Genomic DNA, 14,917 nt, shown 5'->3' with positions numbered 1-14,917 from the left:
ATGGAAAGGGTAGTTTGTGGGAAGCGCTCTCAGGAATCACATTCTGGGAAGATCTGGCTTGCTCTGGCACTGGGACACAGTAGCTCCAGAATCCCTGTTGCAGTCTCAGCCCAGCTCTCCAGCTCAGAAGCAGAGCAGCCATGGCAGATGTGTGAAGCAGGATGTGAGATGACACAGGATGCAGAATGCAGGATGCAGGATACGAGATATGGGGTGTGGGATGCAGAGATGTGGGATGATGCAGTATGCAGGATGTGGGATGTGGGATGCAGGATGCAGGGTGTGGGATGCAGGCTGGCTGGCCTGCCATGCAGAGCTGGCCTGGCATGCAGTGCTGACCCACGTGGCTTGGGAAAATTGGGAGCTGGACTGCCATGTGTGTTGTTATTTAGAAGAGTGTGCCTTAGGGGGTGTTAGCACCAAAGAGAGCTCTGTGAGCAGATTTTATGTCGGGTTTGGGTATGTGGTTGCAGAGGGAACCAGGCTCTGCTCCCTTCTCCTGAGAAGAAGCCACAAGCACAACACAGAGAGAGCGATGAGAATGCTGCAGAGCACCTTTGCTTTTCCTCTTCAGATATGAAGAGGCAGATTTTTAGTGAATCCTAAAAGTCACAAGGGGGACAATGACTGAACAGGGTGAAGATGGGAGAAGTCAGGCTTTTCCATCCCACAGCCAGAAACATTCACATGTTGAATGATCCAGCTGGGAAAGCAGCAGTGCAGCTTTTCCTGTATCCCCGATTCAGTCCACTCCCAAAAACCAGACCAGAGGTACCCTGCCACAGCTCTGCACCTGACCAATTGCCTTCTTTGGGCATTTGGATTATGCAATAAAAACAGTGACCAGCTCTTAAAACCTCTGAAAATGCAAATTCCCCAGGTAACCAATGTCAGGACTTAAGAAGCCTTAGTGCTCTATGCTATGTAATCTGTATCTACCTAAATTCAATTTAGCAGCTGCCATTTATCTACATGTGGACTGTTATGCCAACTTCCCCTAGTCTGACCCCCTTTAACCTACACCATTTCAGTGGGTATACCATGATTTCAGCCTTTGCTCTTGCTTATTGAATGCTCTTGCTTTAATGTTTCACATTTGAATGCCAAGGTCCACTTCTCTTTAGATGGTATTTTTTTCAAATCTTACCTTTAAAATAAAATTACATACAATACAGAGATTTATATAATTTGCTTCCAGGGACTTCAGTTATTTTGATTAAAATTTTTCTCATTTTGCACTTTAGATTATGTAATCTTGAAGTAAATGCTGTTGCCTTTCTACTTAAATCTCTAAACATGGTTGAAGGACACTGTCTCATTTCATCTAGTGAAAGAGAAGCAAGTGAAAAATTTTTGAGAAATATTTGTGTTTATGTATCCAAGTACGATGTTTGCTTTGATTGCAACAGTAGGATATTATTGATTCATATTACCTTTTCAGTTTCTATACCTACAGAATACCCTTTGGAGAGATTGCTGTCTTTCAGTCATTTCCTCTCTTGGTTTTGTGCAATGCCTGTGCCTGCTCTTGTGCTTATGGACTCACATCCCATTTACTGCAGCAGTTTTTCAATTTATCAAGATAATTTCGTATCCTGATATGGCCCTCCAAAGAGCTTGTAGTGTCTCCCAGTTTTATAACATTTCACGTTTTAATAAGCATATTCTATCTTTCTCCATTGCAAGGATAATTCTGATTTCAACTCAAGAGCTGCACCTTGTGTCTGAAGAGGGAACAGGCAGCTGGAGCACACAGGTGTTTTCCTGAGCTGCCCCAGCAGCACATCCCTGCAAATCCAGCATCTGCAGATGAGGGCTGTGTGAACTCAGCTGGGATGATAACTGCAACAGCAGCATTTGGGATTTCACAGTTTTTTGTGTGATATTCTACCCCTATCTACAGTAGTGATTCCTGCAGAGGCAGAAGGCTCTCTGGTGTCCTCCAGTCTACCTCAAGCATGCAACTCTCCTAAATTTATTAGCTTAAAAAAATAAAAAATTACTAAAAAAAGGGGAGGGGGAACCCTTTCTAACTATCTGAACTTTAACTGAAGATTTCTTATTGGACTCCTGTTAAGGAATTGCCCATGGAAGGAGATGCTGTGTTGGCTGTGACCAGAGACCCACGGGCAGTTGACTGGCCTGGTTGGACACCTCCAGGGTGATCTCTTGCTAGTCATGAGCTTTCTCCCTATCTCCCATTTCTAAAGGCATTTTACATTCCATTTGTGATGAAGCAGGCAAGCATCAGCGATATAAACAACACAGCTGCTGTTGCAGGAAAAATTATTGGTTTATTAAGACAAAAACTACAGAATATTTTGCAGTTTGGGCAGAATTTCAGAGCCCAAACTGGAATCAGTGCTTTCAGTAAAATAGAGACACACTGAGTGTGAGAAGTGAAACAGAGGTCTGCCACGGGCTGTCCCTGCTGCAGGAGAGGAGGGCTGACCTCTAGGCACTGAGGAAGGTGCTGACAACGGAACAGGGCTGGAAATGGTCACGGATTTGGACAGGACATGAGTGTGAAGGCAGGATTTGTTAAGAAGGAAGCTGGTGGGACCTGCAGATGTTCCCAGGCCAGGTCAGCCCTTATGGTAGGGCAAGGGGACAGACAGCATGGCCATGCCTGGCTGCTCTGAGATCAGTGCTCTGGAGCAGATGGCAGTGGGTCTGTGCAGTGTCATCCCAGCTACCTTAACCCAGCCTGGAAAGGGCTTTCAGCTGGTGGAAGAAGCCCAGAAATCAAGAACCCTCATCTCCAAATCCTGCCCTGCACTTTTGCCCCAGAGAAACCTTGTCCCGCCATCTGCTTGGTCCCTCCCTCTGGTGAAGGCAGGATGTTTTCCAGCATCAGTGGATTTTCTTTAGATACAGGTGAATCCCATTCTTGGAGCGAAGAGTGATCCGAGTTATTTTGACGGGAAGATTGGCAGGGTCAGGCAAGAGCTCGAAGCGGAGCAGGGTCAGAGCCAGTGCCACCTTCATCTCGTTCATGGCAAACTGCTGCCCGATGCAGTTCCTGTGGTAGAACAGCAGCTCAGCCAACTCCACCTCAGTGCTGGGCACACCAAACCCCTGGGGCCAATCCCAGACCCCTCACACAACCTTCTTCCCCTCTGCAGCTCGGGGAGAGCCTAGGCAGTGTTTTGGGTAGCAAAAGCAGGGGTATGGGGTGAGCAGGAGGAATCTAGGGAAGCAATGGGAGCTCAGGAATATGTGTTCAATGAGCATGGAGCGGGAGGGAGATGGGGAAGCCAAACAAGAGGCCAGCAGGGATGAGGTGGTGGGTCTCCAAGCAGGAAGGGTCAGCAATGTGTTTGTCTTGGCAGGCTGAGCACAGGGCAAAGGGAAGGACTGGGAGAAGGGGGAATCAAAGTGTGGGAGAGTGGGATGGGGCCTCTGCATCAAGAAGGAGAGCAGATGAGCTCAGAAAGCTGCAAGCTCCCCCCATGATACCACCAGGATGCTCCACAGCTTTGGGATGCAATTCTCTGTCCCCAAAAGGGACATGGCAGTGTTGCCTTCCCATTTTGCCTGCTGGTATCAGAACCCTTCTGCAGCACAAATGTTTGTTGTCTGCTCGTGAACTGTTTAACGCTGCAGGGCCAGGACTTCAGGTGGTGGTCTCTGCCCTCTACTCCTTCAGTGCTCAATTCACTTTACCTCATTCCAGCAGAAAAAGGCAGAAAGGCGTGGGAATGCCTGCCAGAGACATTCTCTGGGGAAAACCGGGAAGGGTCAAACACCTGAAAATGAAGAATATGCAGCAAGAAAAAGCGATTATTTAAGGAACACAGTACTGACTGGTATCTTCAGAAACGTGACACTCCTTAGTTTCTGAAGAACCCCTTGGAAAGAAAATTCTGCTCTCCTGCTTACAGGTGAAGGGACATGGGAAGACGTACGGCACAAAGGGGAAAAACTATGAGAAGGGCAAAAAAAGGCTCACCAAAGGATCTTTCCATATTGCAGGGTTCCTGTGAATGAGGTAAATGCTTATTGCAGCAACGGTGCCTGTAAAGCAATCAAGGAGGAGAAAAGGGCTCACTGACAAAGAAACTAAAGGGAAGGTTGCAGCATGCTCACCCAAAGGTCTGTCTAAATCATTGCGGTCTTATCTGTCAACTGGAAACCTATTTTGTCATTGTATCAGAGAAAACTAAACATTGTACAGAGAAAACTAAACATTGTATCAGAGAAAACAAAGCAGCCAACCAGTAGAAATGAGGAAGGCACCAGCAGCACAGGCACATTGTTCCCCTAGTTGTGCCAAATCAGAGAAACAAAACAGCAGCACAGGACAATTCCTGCATGCAACTTGGCATGGGACCAGTCCCTCTCCCCCTGCACCATTTGTCAAGAGGTAAACCATGAACTTGTGCTTGGCCAGAAAGAGAAGGGGCTTGGCACAGACACGGCTGCCCTACAGTGATGGTGGCAGGAAGGACATCACGGGGATGCTGCTGCACAGCCCAGACCTCAGTCTAACAACAGGATGCCAACATCTGCATGGCCCTGTCTGAACATCTGTGCCTGCAAGGCCCACAGAGGCAGGACTGTCACCTTTGCTCTGCCACAGGAAGCGAGGATGCAGCTGATGTCTGAGAATGCAATTTTGTGAAGCGGGAATGGGATTTACGGACCTTCTGGCAAGGTGTTTCCATCAGGGAAGGTGATGGGTTTGCTGAGCTGCCGGGCCACACCAGGCACTGGGGGGTAAATGCGAAGGCTCTCCTTGATGCACATGGTGCTGTAAGTCATCTTGTTCAGGTCCTCCCTGTTGGGGCAGAGGCAGGCTGAGCCCCACACTCCCCCCGCTGCCCCGCCCTGGGAGGCCCCTTGTCCCAACCCTCTGAGCAGATCCCCTGGCAACAGACAGGGTGTACAGGGGGACCCACAACGTCCAACCAGAGGCTGCTGCAAGCTGGGGATGCCAGGACACCTCTGAACAACCTTAACAACCTCTGAACAAACTCAAGTGCAAAGTGACAGTGAAAGGTGAAAAGCCATGACTATGATGCTCTGTGGCGAGAAAACAGGAGAGAGCAAAGAGCAGTGCTGGTTGCCCAGGACTTGGTATGGCATCCAGAATGCCCCTCCTAGTGTGGCAGATTTAGCTGAAAGATGCACTATCTGCTGCATCCTCTGGAGCCCCTGTGCATGCAGCAACCTTTAGCACCCCAGCTTCTGAGCTTTGAAGATATTGCTCGCTTAGAAATGGCAGCGATAGGAAAAAAGTTACCAGCTGAGGAAATGTGCAACTTTACCACTGAATTGTCTGCCGGTCCCCCAGGATGCCCTGGATCTCCTCCCGGCACCGTGCCTGGTGCTCAGGGTGTAATGCCAGGCAGTAGAAGAGCCAGGAGATCCCACTGGCTGTGGTATCATGGCCCTCAAACATGAATGTGTCCACCTCGGCACGCAGGTCCTCGTTGGACAGTCCAGCTCCATTCTCATCCTAACAGAGCAGAGACACTCTCAGTGTCCCATATATATAAAATTTATATATATTACATATAATATATAATACTTAGATTATATATATTATAGTGACACACACACACGTATTTTATATATATATATATATATATATATATATATATGTAATACATAAATATATAAACATATATATGTATATATAAAAAAAAATGTCCCAGAGGGACTATTATATTCTTTCAGCTGTTGCAAAGGGGTATCATGATGCCCATGGGAAACATATAAATGAAACCAGTGTCTGTTTGCACTGAGTTCAGGGCCCCTTTCCCTTCGCTTATAAATGTCTTTATCCTCCCACATTAAACTACCAGGACTACAAAATCTCTCTGCATGTTGTACTCCAAAAAAGACACTACCAACATTTCAGTGATGGAAAATTGGATCACCTTGGCCCCTCCTCAACTGGGCAGGACTGGATTAATTTTTTTAATAGCTTGTGCCATCCTGAGGGTCTCTGGTGGTTTGTGGCACTCCTGTAAAGACTGACTGGCTTTTGCACCCTGTACCATGCCACACACACTCTCCTCATCACTCACTTTGGCACACAGTAGAATGTCCAGGAAGTCCAAATGTCTCTTCTTCTGGATCTTTTCAAATTCCCGTTCATCTTTTAGGGATTCCTTTCTCTCGCGGATCACCTTGTCTGGAGGAGAAAGAGTTAAAGGTTCAGCAGAGAAGGAGATGCCAAGCTGCAAAATCATCCTTCAAATGCAAAGCTCACCCAAGGGGGTGACCACTGCTCAGTTCATGATGCATTTAACATGTGCTTCTGCATCCCAGGCAGTTCGGTATTTTCAGCAGCATGGTAACAAATGCCATGCACATGGCCATCCTTTCCTGCAAACTTCTTTGCCCACCACAGCCTATTTTACACACCCTTCACGCACTAAAGCCACACCTGGCTTGGGAAAGAAAATCATTCCTTGTGTCGGTGTTGCCTGCAGTGCCCATCCCTTGTCTTACCAATCTCTGCTCATTTAGCAGGAGCGTTCCCAGAGGGGAATTCCTCTGTTACTCCAGTTTAATAACCCAGGAGCTGTGAGACCTCCTTGCTTCATGCCTAGATCAGACCACTGCTCCAAGCTGATAGATCCCAGACCTGAACCTCTGGGCAGGATCACTGCATGGGCAAGGAGGTAACTTATTTGCCTCTGGTCAGCCATCACTTACCCAACTTGAAAGCTTTGGGAGAGGATGAAGGCAGGGAGTACCTGTGTGGTCATGAGCGATCCGGCAGGCCTTCCTGAACCGAAATCCCTGGGGGCTGAGCCAGTAAATGATGTCGTTGTGGTAGGGGAAGATGCGGAGGCGTTGATCCACCATGTAGCAGAGGTCGTAAACAGCCTGGATGTAGGTGTTTTCCCTGGGGAGAGGGGAATGGTGGGTGCTTGTAAATTTGAAAGCACTGTGACAAGGAGTTTGCCCATTTCCCTTCCGAGCTGCAAACTTCCTGCCAGGGTTTGGGGCAGCCAGCACTGACCTGTTGGTCTGGCAGTCGCTGTGACAACTGAAGGCACATTTCATGATGCTATCGAGAGTCATCAAGCTGACATGCTCAAAGAGCTCCACTGATTTTCCATCTGTGATCAGCTTTTCCCACTTATCCTAAGGCACAAAGGAGACAGAAATGAGAAGGCAAGGGTCAGTTCTGCATGATCTGCAGTCATACTCTAGTTAAATGAGTGCTCAGATAGGGATACATCTCGGAAAAATGGGGGAAAAAAAAGAAGCGGATCTCTTAGCTGCCATCAAAATCCTGGAGAAGAGAAGCCAAGAGTGGGATGGTTAATACAAGATGTGCCTCAGGCAACTGCTATTGTTGGATCAGAGGAGTGGTGAGTGCTGGTACACCCTACCCTGGGGCAAGGGTACCCTGGAGAAGCCCAGGCCAGATGCATTTCTGGGTGATGGGGTGTGCTACCAAAGTCTTTCTTAGGATGCAGTGTGCTTTCTGCACAAGAGCAGCATATGTTGGCACTGGGCTTCACTGGGCCTGTTCTCAAGCACACGAGTTTGGTGCTCAAGATGCAAACTTTGGACCAAGGTTTTTTCTCTATCATACAATCTCTCTGCCACTGTGTTTTTCCAGCATAAAACATGGGAGTTCTTGCTCAACTCTTTCCATAGGGGATCCCTAGGGAAACTATAAATAGTGTCTCTCTTGCCCGGTGGACATGAGGTGATGTTGAATCCTCTGTCCTTTCCTGGCTGTAAGGAACCAGTGAACTCAAAAGCTGAGAAAGGGAGGAGAGGGAGGAGCACAGTCAGATCTGAGCCCCCACAGCATGAAACCAGGCTTATACGGACAGATGCATGTCCGAAGCACATACAGCGATTGCCACCTGGTGGCACAGGCTCCCACAACAGGCACTTCCACACTGCAAGGAATTCTGAACTCTCAGGCACTTGTGTGCATTGTGAAAGATCTCCTGGCTCCTGGCTGCTCACTGGGCCAGTGGAAGGGATCCTTTTGATGCTGGGGAGGCTGCAGTGAGGGAGGCAAAAAAGAAGGAATAGATCCAGCACCCAGACTCCTGTTAGCTCACATGTACAAAGACTGGTGCCCTTTGCCTGTAATTCCTACTGGTTTCCACTGTGTCCAGCACCACTGGATGGAAGAACAGTGCAGTTTCACTGTGTATGAGGCAATGCAGGGATTGCAATCCAGTCATGGTTACATTGACAAGAAATAATACCCTTTAATTTTGGTGACAGCATACCTCTGCTCCAACTTTCATATTTTCAGGATTTATTATGAACATTTATTTACTTCAATTCCTCATTTACAAAAAACACCTTAAAAAAAGTTGCAGTTGGGACTGAGACCATGCACAGTTTGAGGATGGCAGTAACGTTAATCCTCAAATCTCAGCCACAGATCCCAAGGCAGTACCAGAGACATTGCCACTGTAGGGAGGCTCAACCTGCCCATTCCTTCCAACTCATGGGCAGGGATTTCTGGCAACTCAGAAAGACTGACAGTCAGGGCACAGTGTGTCCTTAGAAATACCAGGTAAAGAAAACCCTGCTCCAGCATTTACCTGCTAACCAGTCATGATCAGGGAAAAGAAAACAGGGCAGAGAGAGGAGCATCAGACGTGAGTCCTACCAGCATCACGTTAGTAGACTCTGCCATCAGGGCCACGTACGGTTTCAAGACGTCGTAATGAAACCCTGGAGTCAGGAGTTTTCGATGTTGGTGCCATTTTGGCCCATGTAAGACCAGCAACCCGTTCCCTGGGGAAACACAGGCAAGGCATGTTTTGCTGGGCACAAGCAGGCTGCTTTCACCTGCCTGCAGACACAGCCCTGGCCTGCAAAGAGCATGATTAAATTTGCTGTCTGAGCTGTTGCCATCAGCTCCAGGGTTGCCAGAGCTGAGCAAAGCCCTGCTCACCAAAATTATACAGTGCTGCCTCTGAAAAGAAACACCAACACTGCTGGAGCAGAGAAGTTCAGAACAGAAGATGTGTTTTTGATCAGTCCTCTACTGAATCTAAGCTTCTCCCATCACCACCCTTTGCTGTTTATGGACATGTTCTCATTTGTACATATTGGCTATGCCTGAACTTTCCTTCCCTGAAAATAAAGAAATAGCACTATTTAGCACCTTTTCCAATAAATGTAATAATTTCAGGGAGCTTTTGGCTATAACTCCATCGAGGAACAAGCACAGTGCTGTTTATTTATAACATATTTCTGACTAACTTCAGAATCATTCCTGGTAGGCAAAGCCCTGGGAATACATACCAATCCATGGGATAAGGTGTTTATAGCTGATGTTATCCTTGGGATCTGTGAAAAAAAAACCATAAAGAGAAAATGGTAAACATTTCAGTAGCATCAACCCACAGATTTCCACCTGAAAGCTCCCTCTGGGCTCTCACTTTTGCTTGGGTATGAAGCAAAATTGGTGGCATCCCTGCAGAACTCATCAGTATTTCACCACAAAACAAGTCTGTCTATGCCAGCTGCAATAAACATGCAAAAAAGCAGATGCCCACACCAGAAAAAACCAAGAATATTGGTAGTCCAAAGTCTGTGCAGTGTGATAAATGATTAACCCTCCCGGATAGCACTGTTGTGACGTGCACTATTGAGACATGTTGTCTCAATGCACTAAAGATACTTCCCTGCAGTAGGAACCAGGACTCTGAGGTGAGAAAAAAGCTCCAGGTGTCTTCTTCTTGCTGGGGTCAGGTACCAAATGGATAACTTTTCAAAGAGCACTTGAGGAAGTGTGATTTCCCAGCAATGGATTTGGAGGGTCCATGATCAGCCCTGCAGCCCTGTGCTGAAGCACCCAGGGCAAGGCATGAAGGAGGAGTCTCTCTCCATGCCTTTAGATGATTTCTGCAAGAAAACCTCTCTGTGAAACCCTGCCTTGCTGTGAATTTTGGGGCTGGCATGGGAAATATGCAGGCTGTGGTTGCTGCTCCACAGCTGAATGCATCATCACTCACCTCCTCTGCCCAGTAGAACCTTGGCATAGTCGGGATTGCTGACAACCAGGAATGCCGAGAAGCTCCCGAACCACACAGGGTGAGCAGGTTGGTACTTCCATGCCCAGATCTCTGCCTTTTCCAGCACCTCTTCCTCCTTGAGAAACTAATTGTGGAGAAGTAAAACCAGAAAGAATACATAGATTTGGAAGAAAAAAAAAAAACAATCTCCCAATACACTGTCTTAAAAGTTCAAGGTCTTTCTGATCCCAAAACCAGATAAAGGGGAACAAGGTGTTGTTCCTCTGAGTTTGCAGAACATGAGAAGTAGAGATGCTTGTTACTTTTAAAGCTCATATAAAATAATTCTTCCTTATCACTTAACCCTAACACAGAGAACATCCTTAGGCACAGTGATGGTGCCTATCAGCCCACATATATTATCTGCTCTTTTTCCATGGCCACCCCAAAGAAGACTCAGATTTGCCCCAGACAGCATCTGCATTTTGTGGTGTGCAAATACATTCTCACTTGCACATGGCTGAGCAATTAGCACCCTGCAGTTGTGATAAAATACAGCAGCACTTCTAAAGCAGCAAACAGCATCACTGCTGTGTCTGCCCAGTGCAGCAATGCCTCCTGACTGGGAAACCCAGGCCACAGCTTCCTCCAGCCATTTAGGTGGAGAAGAAGGCCAATGTCCAAGCAAAATCCAACAGAATGAGTCCAAAGTCACCGATAGAGTATACAGACAAGGGAACGCTGGTTAATAACTTTAGATTAAGCATTATTGATTTCCAGGAGCTGAATTTATAGGTGATGAAGAGCCAGTGCTCCCAGAAAGATTTATCTCGTCTTGGAAGCTGCAATCTGAGGAGTAACATGAGCACCAGTATTCATATCAGCAGCACTGGAAAGTTCACTCAAAAGTGATCACCACTTTATTGCTTTTACAGCCTGTGTTGTTGTATATTAAATGAGTGATAGACAAAGAACAAGGGGAAAGATCAGTGGAAAGATCCACAGTCACAGGCAGATTAAAAAAATCACAGAGACAAAGCCATGTAAGAATTCTTTTTGCATTGAGCAGAAACTACTCTGGGCCAATATGCAGGGGGAAGGATTTTGGGAAGCTGACAAAGCTGCTCCTGCTTTGACTTGAAGCCTAAAGATTAATTAAATAAGCGTACTCGTGCAGAAATCAGCCTCAAAGTCACCCTATTGACTGAATCAAGTGAATATTTGCTCAGTCGCTTTGGTGCTGAGTTAGCTCAGCTCAGCTTTTAATCTGGCTGGTGTTTCTCAACCCGGGACATGGACTACACTCCAGTGATCACCCACATCAAATAATCAGCTACGTGTGGCTTGTCTTGGAGAGCATGCTCAGGAGTGCCGGGGTCTCTGCCAGGGCACTGCACAGGCTGTGTGGGGGCACATCCACGTTCATGCTCTAAGGTGAAGCTTCCTCATGAGCTGGGGGGGTCCCTGCAGTACATCCTGTGTGTGTCTCCCACGTTCAGCAGAATGATGAACCACATCCAGTTATCATTTATGACACGAGGCTCACCTTCAGTTTCTTTAGCTCAAGTTCAAGATTTTGAACTTAATAAAGAGAACCATCAATTTCCCCGGTTGTGGGGATCAAGTCTGGGATAAAAGAAGGCAGCCCTGCCCAGCACCCACCCCTTCAGTAATGCCAGCAGAAGCAAGGCTTGGCAAGGTGCCTTTAGGTGAGCGATGCTTAAACATGTAAAAGTCCCTTTGACAGGGCTGCTTGTGTTTCCTCCCATCATGAATCACAGAAAGCATAAATGGAAGTGACTTGGGAGATGCTGAGCAAGTCTTGCTGGTAGAAGTCCTAGTGCTAGAAGTCTTTCCATCCAACCTTGTGTTTGGAGCAGTGGCCTCAGTGTGCGCTGTAAAGAACAATCCCTGTGCTGGCAGAGAGTGGAGTGGGTTTATCTGAGAGGAGAGGTTACCTCCAAGGTGAGTAACCTGCTGCACTAAGCACTCCTGGAGCAGAGGGTGTAAAGTCCTGGAAGCTGCAGAGGAACAGGAATGGAAAGCTCCTGCTTCCTAATCAGGGCTTCAGATATCAGGCTCTGCATGAAAGACCATCACTTCTTCTTCTTCCTCCCTTGTAAACTTGAAAAGAAAAGTGTAGCCTCCACTTGTGTCCAAGGAAGAAAGATAATTGCCTGATCTCATGCTGAAATGCAAGTTTTGAAATGGATCCAACAATAAAAGCATCTGGGAAGAGGTTTAAAAGCACTTTTAATGGCTATGCACTGATAGCAAGTGAAAGAGAAAACACAGGAGCTGAAATCTGAGCACAAAGCTGCACTGTGCACAGCCAGAACCGGGCTGGCATCTCCCCACAGGGCACAAGTGGGCTGCCAAGGGACTGACAACCCCCTGCTCTCCTCTAACTTCCCACTAACCCTGACCAGGGGAAGTCAGTTTGTCCAGCTCACAGCCGGCACTCTGGGTTTTAGTTAAGTTGTGCTTCTGCAGTGAGACTGAACAGGTCTACACAACCTCTCCTGATACTTTAATGTCATTTTGTGATGGTTTCACTCTATTGTGTGGTTTGGATAAGCAAAGACTAATACTGTTTCAAAGCATAAAAAACTTTAAAACAAAGTCATGCAATCCCAGGAGATCCACCCAATCCATGACTAACATATTTGAGATTCTGAACTGACTTGAATCAAAACTGTCAAATAACTGCTTAAATCAACAGAACAGGAAATGTCAGTGCTCTCCCTGAGTACAGCTCACAGGTCCTCCTCCGAGGTGCAGGCAAACTTTGTATTCAGCATATGCCAGTTTCCTTCCTGGCTCAATGAACTGTTGGACTCTGGGGAATTCAGCAGCATTTAATCAACAAATTACTAAATTCACAAAAGAGAAATTCTTCAAAAAATACTGAGGAAAAGGTTGAGCCATGAACAACCTGGCCATGATGGGAGCAAGCAGGCAGCACAAATGGTTATATCCACTTCTAGGATAAATAGTCACAACTAACAAACATTATTTAATTGCAGTTTTAAAGTCTAACTGGCAGTGTAACAAAGCCCTGAACTGGCCCATCTTCATGCTTACATTGCCAAAAGACTGACTGTTCCGTCCAGCATGGTAAAACTGGGGCTGCCATGGCGTGGGGACAAGCACCAGGAGGTCCCCTCCTGATTTCCCAGATACTTTTCAGTATCTGGGAGTGAGTCACTCACTCAGTTATTTAATGAGCCACAGATCTGGCCAGAGCAGGACATCAGCAGAGTCCAGCAGAAGTCAGGCTGATTTTAAGCAGCCTTTAGCATGTATGGAAAAGCCTTTTGCATCAAGCAAGTTCAGCTACTCCTCATGAAGCTGCCAATGAGTTTTGGCAATCTGTTTGTCAAGGCAGACAGGTGATCTATGTTAGCAAGTCATCCATGCCACCAGTACCCAGAACAAGGCTCGCCAATGTATGTGGGTTTAATTAGTAATGACTTAAATGCAACCTTAACAGGATCGATGGCCCCTCTGCTGGATGCAATACCCAGGATGTGTTTTGGGGCTTAAACGTGACTCGCAGCGGTCAATGGCCTGTCTAGCTCACCTGGCTGTGAGGCCGATGGAAGCTGGCAAGGGACAGAAGGTGCCTCTGGATGCCGGGAGCAGCGTGCATCTGCTCAGCATCGCAGCAGCTCGGCGCCGCAGGGACAGCTGCAGCGGCCCTGCCCTGGCTTTCAGAGAAGCAGAGAGGTGACAGTGCAGTCCCCTGACCCGGGACAGAGCGATGCAGCTCTGCTGCCTCCAGCACCAACGCCAGGTCACACCCCGGGATGAACTTGCCCTTGCCACACTGTATTACCGCTTTCTTTGCCTGCGAGCCAGCCACCACCCCTTTCCACCGTGCAACCTGCAGCAGCCTGTGTGAGCCGCGCTCTCTGAGCATCGCAGGCGGAGAAAGCAGTTTGAATGGCTGATAAAAGGGATGCCCATCTCCCACTCACATCCGGACTGGGAGAAGCAATTCTCCCAGACCGCAGGGACAAGTCCCACCAGCATCCCCCCCCACCTAACCCTCGAGGAGACTGCTCCCCGCACTCCTCCTTCCCGCCGGCAGCGCAGCCCCGGCTCTGCCCCACCTCGTGGACGTGGCCGAAGAGCCAGTGTGTCGGGTGCCCGGGGAAAGGGGCCAGCGCCCGGAGCAGCTCCCGCCGCCGGTGGTACAGCTGGATGGCCTTCAGCAGCACGCAGGTCAGGCAGAACACCGCGGCCAGGTGCAGCACCCTGGAGACATCCACGCCCAGCCACAGGAGCTTCATCGCCGCTCTGAGAGCCGCCGCCGCCGCCGCCTCCCGTATCCCCACGGCCCCGGCGGCGCCAGCCAATGCGGGGCGGAGAGGCAGGACCAGAGTCCGAGCGGCTGCCAAATCACGGCGGCGCTTGTTGGGAGGGGAGGCAAGGCAAAGCAAAGGGAGCATCCCGCGGGAACGCCGCCACACCGGCTGGGAAGGGCTGCCCTCCCTGATGCCTCGCCACTGGCACCGGCTCGCTCCTGGCTGGGAATGCGGGCTGAGGAGAGAGGAAAAGACCATACCCTGGGATTTTCCCCCCCGAGGTCTTCATCACATCTTCCTGTCTCAGAAGGTTTCACCTTTACCGCCATCCATTCCCATCCCTCCCTCACTCCCCCTCTCTCTCCCCGCCGCCGGCGCTGTGGAGCCGCATCCCAGAGCCGAACGGGACAGCATCTGCCCCGCAGGGAAAGCAGTGAATCGGCCACCGGGCCGGTCTGGCGATGCCTTGTGTAAGCCGAGGCACCGTGGCAGCTTTGGCACGGCTTTGGCACGGCTTTGGCACGGCTTTGGCACGGCTCTGTGGCAGGCGGAGGGCAGGCAGCTGCCGGGCAACGCCGCTTCCCTGCCACCGCTAACTCCGGCAGCGACGGCCCCGCCGAGCCTGGGGAGGCGAGGGGACGGACC

At 48.8% G+C, this 14,917-nt stretch overlaps 1 protein-coding gene across 2 annotated transcripts; it reads right to left on the bottom strand.

The window, feature by feature from the left end:
* Positions 1-2,272: 2,272 nt before the first annotated feature.
* On the bottom strand, positions 2,273-14,865 carry LOC127474643 (cytochrome P450 4B1-like). 2 transcript variants are annotated; one of them, XM_051795739.1, is made up of 12 exons: positions 14,078-14,306; positions 9,963-10,107; positions 9,250-9,294; positions 8,609-8,736; positions 6,980-7,104; positions 6,711-6,862; positions 6,036-6,142; positions 5,271-5,461; positions 4,647-4,780; positions 3,953-4,017; positions 3,667-3,749; positions 2,273-3,022 (listed from the first exon to the last, which is right to left on the bottom strand). In XM_051795739.1, the coding sequence occupies exons 1-12, from the start codon at positions 14,255-14,257 to the stop codon at positions 2,854-2,856; spliced, it is 1,524 nt and encodes a 507-aa protein (XP_051651699.1). In that variant the 5' UTR covers positions 14,258-14,306; the 3' UTR covers positions 2,273-2,853. The 2 variants fall into 2 exon arrangements, with proteins under 2 accessions (XP_051651699.1, XP_051651709.1); XM_051795749.1 differs by lacking the exon at positions 2,273-3,022 and having other exon boundaries at positions 3,663-3,749; positions 14,078-14,865.
* Positions 14,866-14,917: the final 52 nt, after the last annotated feature.

Source organism: Manacus candei, unplaced genomic scaffold, assembly GCF_025592945.1.
Source record: "Manacus candei isolate 608988 ecotype Guabito, Panama unplaced genomic scaffold, ASM2559294v1 h1tg000005l, whole genome shotgun sequence".
Taxonomy (NCBI): domain Eukaryota; kingdom Metazoa; phylum Chordata; class Aves; order Passeriformes; family Pipridae; genus Manacus; species Manacus candei.
The sequence above is the reverse complement of the archived record's forward strand: the minus strand, read 5'-3'. Positions and strand labels throughout refer to the sequence as shown.

Excerpts from the sequence above, each read along its gene's own strand:
- LOC127474643 (XM_051795749.1), bottom strand. The coding sequence starts at position 14,530 with ATGGTCTTTTCCTCTCTCCTCAGCCCGCATTCCCAGCCAGGAGCGAGC. Across the intron at positions 7,105-8,608 it reads AGTCTACTAACGTGATGCTG|GATAAGTGGGAAAAGCTGAT; the intron begins GTAGGACTCACG and ends TTTGTGCCTTAG. Across the intron at positions 6,863-6,979 it reads AGCGACTGCCAGACCAACAG|GGAAAACACCTACATCCAGG; the intron begins GTCAGTGCTGGC and ends CCCTCTCCCCAG.